The 3,646-nt window shown below is 59.5% G+C and overlaps 1 protein-coding gene across 1 annotated transcript; it reads right to left on the reverse strand.

The window, feature by feature from the left end:
* Window positions 1–1,767: 1,767 nt before the first annotated feature.
* HMX3 (H6 family homeobox 3) lies at window positions 1,768–3,433 on the reverse strand (the record flags this gene model as incomplete). The annotated part of the gene is made up of 2 exons (XM_082853856.1): window positions 1,768–2,441; window positions 3,034–3,433. The coding sequence occupies 2 exons, from the start codon at window positions 3,431–3,433 to the stop codon at window positions 1,768–1,770; spliced, it is 1,074 nt and encodes a 357-aa protein (XP_082709982.1).
* Window positions 3,434–3,646: the final 213 nt, after the last annotated feature.

Raw genomic sequence — 3,646 nt, forward strand, 5'->3', positions numbered from 1 at the left:
TCTGAGCTTGCGGCTGTCGCTGCGCTCAATTCCGCGAACTAGATAAGCCCGGGTCCTCACCCGTTCCGCCCCGCATTCTTCCCTTGCTCACAGGGCGTTTCAAGAGGCGTACGGTACGGAGAGAGCGGATCTGGTCGCGAACAAAGCCGCCTCTGTCTCCGCCGCCTCCTGGATTATAGGGATGTGCGTCCAGGTCGGACTCGGCCATTGCAGAGGCAGCCAGAGAGCGAGGCAGAAGAGAGTTCGCAGATACCTGCTCTGGGGAAAATCGTCCAAAGTTACACACTCTGGCAACAGGAAATGCCTCGCTTTTCTTTTCTTTTTAATTAATTCCATTTCACGACAACATTAAGTGGAACAATATTTTGTGATTTTTTTCCCTCTTTTTCTTAAAAAGCGACTGAATCCGGGCAGAGGTGAGGGAGATGGGTGGGAGGGACAAACTATCGCAGAACAACAGGTGTAGCCGACAGAAAGAAAACAGATTGGGTGGCAGAGCAAGGAGCCCTGAGGAGTTGAGGGTGAACTTTACAAGAAATCTGTACATTTATCAAATAAGTTAAAATTCTCCTAAATTGATTGTCCTTCACTTAAAGCGCTCCGGTATGCCTATCTTACTCCTTTGAGCATTGCTACCTATCCTTGTTTCCTTCCTTCCCCCCTTTCCCCTTCTTAATTTCTTCCTCATAAACGAATGACCGGAATTATGCATTGAAGACGTCTGCTTCTCTCCGTGGAGGAAGAAGCAGGCTCTCAGGAAATTTTGTTCAGTATTGCACAGGTCAAAAGTACAACAGTTACTGCAGAACAAAACGGTAGGTGGAGAGGATAAAAGATAAGGTTTTTTTAATATTGAAATATTCTCTCAAAATAGGGAACAAAGTAATAAAGGTAACATTAATAATAATTTACCAACAAATGAAATTCCCCAAATATAGGCTGCTAATAAATAAGGCCGTCCACACCAGGCCAGATGTGGAGTTGTTTCAATAATCAGAAGTCTGATTTGGGGCTGCCTCATCTTTGCCCTTTAAACACTTAATTAGAGAATTCATCGGTCCCAACAAGGACAGATGAAGAGGTCAATTGCGACAGACCTCTGCCGGGGAGAGAAAAGTGGCCTGAGTCGGGGTTCTTATGAGAGGCTGCTCAGGTTCTGAAAACTGGGGAATATCTGATTGGGAGTGGAGAGGAAGAACCACACCCAGAAATTCAGAAATAAAAGTACTACAACGTGAATTCCTCCCTCTCTCCCTCTCTCTCTCTTCTCTCTCTCTCTCTCTCTCTCTCTCTCTCTCTCTCTCTCTCTCTCTCTCTCTCGACTTCTGAAAATAGTTCTATAGAAAATGAATCAATTAGAGGGGTTCAGGATTTGCGCTTATTTTCCTTCCATAAAAATAAAACCCAAAAAGCCACCGCGCAAGGCAAACTGGGGGCGGGGGTTGGGGAGGGCGGCACATTTTGCAAAAGCTTTTTCAGCCGAAATATTTGACCTGGAAATTTTGAATTTTTCCTGCTTTCTCTTAATATAAACCAAAACCAAAAGTAAGAGGGGAAGCGCCTCAAATCCATTAGGGGTGAATTGCACGAAAATGCATTGCAAATACTTACAAAAACGCTACCGATTGGGGGAGGGGAGGCCGGAGCCGCGCGCCGAAGCCCCGGTTCCCGAAGGCCGCTGGACGTCTCTGCGCCCTCGGCCCGGCCCAGTCTCCTCTGGGGTCTGGGAAGGGGGCCGGGTGCTCCCTCCTCCTCCCCTCTCGGGCCTCAGACGGGCCGGAGCAGCGGCACGGACGAGACCACCGGGTGAGAGTAATACACGGGGTGCGGGAAGGTGAGCAGCGGCTGGCTGACTGGCACCGGGGCCCCCGCGGCCGCGGCCGCCGCGCCCTCGGCCGCCGAGTTCTCGTGATAGAGGATGGGCACCCGTACGATGCGCTGCGCCGCGGCGTGGCTCAGGTTGGCCGCCTCCAGCTCGGCTGCCAGCTGCCGCTTCCACTTGTTGCGGCGGTTCTGGAACCAGATCTTGACCTGCGTCTCGGTGAGGTGCAGCGACGCGGCCAGGCCGGCGCGCTCCGAGCTGCTCAGGTAGCGCTTCATGTCGAAGGTGGACTCGAGCTGGAAGACCTGGCTGCGCGAGAAGACCGTGCGCGTCTTCTTCTTGCGGCACGCGGGCTTCTTCTCCGGGCTCTCCGCGCCCTTCTTCCAGTCCTCGGCGCCCGGCGTCGCCGCCGCCGCTCCCACGCTCGCCCCGGCCGCGCCCGGCGCCGCCTCGCCCTCCTTCTTGCCTTCCTCCGAGTCGCTCTCCTCCAGAATGATCTCGTCCGGGCTCTTGGAGTCCAGCTCCTTGTGGTCCGGGTCGGCTTTAAGCAGCGGCTCCGGGGAGTCGCGGTCGGTGCCCGAGGCGGGGGAGGAGTCTCGTAGCAGGGCCTTCTCCGAGGCTGGAGAGAGACAGACAGACGGACGCACACACACGCACACGGACACAGCCTTCAGCGAGGCCTGGCGCCTGGGAGCGGCAGGCTCAACCCGCGCCGGTCTCTGGGCCCCAGGCCTCGAGGCCTCACCATTCCCGCGGGCCTCCTCCTTCCCGGCTGGGCCAGAAGAGGGGCGCCACATCCTGGCATCCAACCTTCTCCCGAGGAGAGGCTAGGGAGACCCGGAGTGGGCAGCACGGCCGGTTCCTTTCTTTCCCTCAGTTCCCTCGCCGGGGGCCCGCGGAGATTCACTCCATCCAGGCCAGGTCCCCAGTCCCAACCACCTGAAGCCTCCCCATTCATGCCCGAGGCCACTTTCCCGGGAAGCGCCGCGCCCCGGACTCCAACTCCATTTCTTTTCTCACCAAGTGGGATTGGATTCCCTAGCAGCGCAACAGAGCGCGCGGGCAGGAGTTGCAAGCCAGGGGACGGAGGAAGCCGGCCAAACAGCGCGTTTGAGGGTGCGGGGGTCCCAGGGCTGCGGTGGAAGGCAGCGCGGACCGGACTGGGACAGGCGCGCAGGGAGGACAACGAAAGTTCAAAGAGAGGTCGGTACCTTCAGGTCGTGGGAGGTGGCCGCCGGCGGGGGTCAGGGTGTAGGGGTACCACCAGGCCGGGGAGCGCTCCAGGTAGTGCGCGGGCAGGGCAAACCTCTGCGCCGGGATCTCAAAGCGGGGGAAAGCCAGGTCGCCCACCTGCGAGAGCGCGAAGCCCGCGGCGCCCTCCAGGGCCCCCTTGGCCGCAGCGGCAGCGGCGGCGGCGGCGGCGGCGGCGGCCGAGGCCGGAGCGAAGAGCGTCCGTGGGGGCGGCTGCGGCTTAGGGGGCGGCCGGTGGTGGTCTCCGTTGAGCAGGTTCTTGATGGAGAATGGGGACTCCTTGGGCGCGGGAGGCGGGGGCGGCGGCGGCGGGGGCTGCGCGCTAGCGGTGCCGGGGGCGTCCGGCCCGGGCTCCGGCATTGTCCCCTCTCCTCCGGGTCCCCGGGAGGGAGGGAACGGGACAGGCAGGCGGCCGGGCGAGCAGACGGGCGCCGGAAATCAGACCATAAACGGAACTCAACTACGGGGCGCAAAGTCGGGGGCCGCCCCGGGCGCAAATCCAACGGCAGGAGGGCGGGGTGAGGACCCGGCCGGGGCTGGCTCGCATGGGGGAGGGGTGCTGAGGGGCGGGGA

The sequence above is a fragment of the Leucopleurus acutus genome, assembly GCF_964270905.1.
Source record: "Leucopleurus acutus genome assembly, chromosome: 14".
Lineage (NCBI taxonomy): Eukaryota > Metazoa > Chordata > Mammalia > Artiodactyla > Delphinidae > Leucopleurus > Leucopleurus acutus.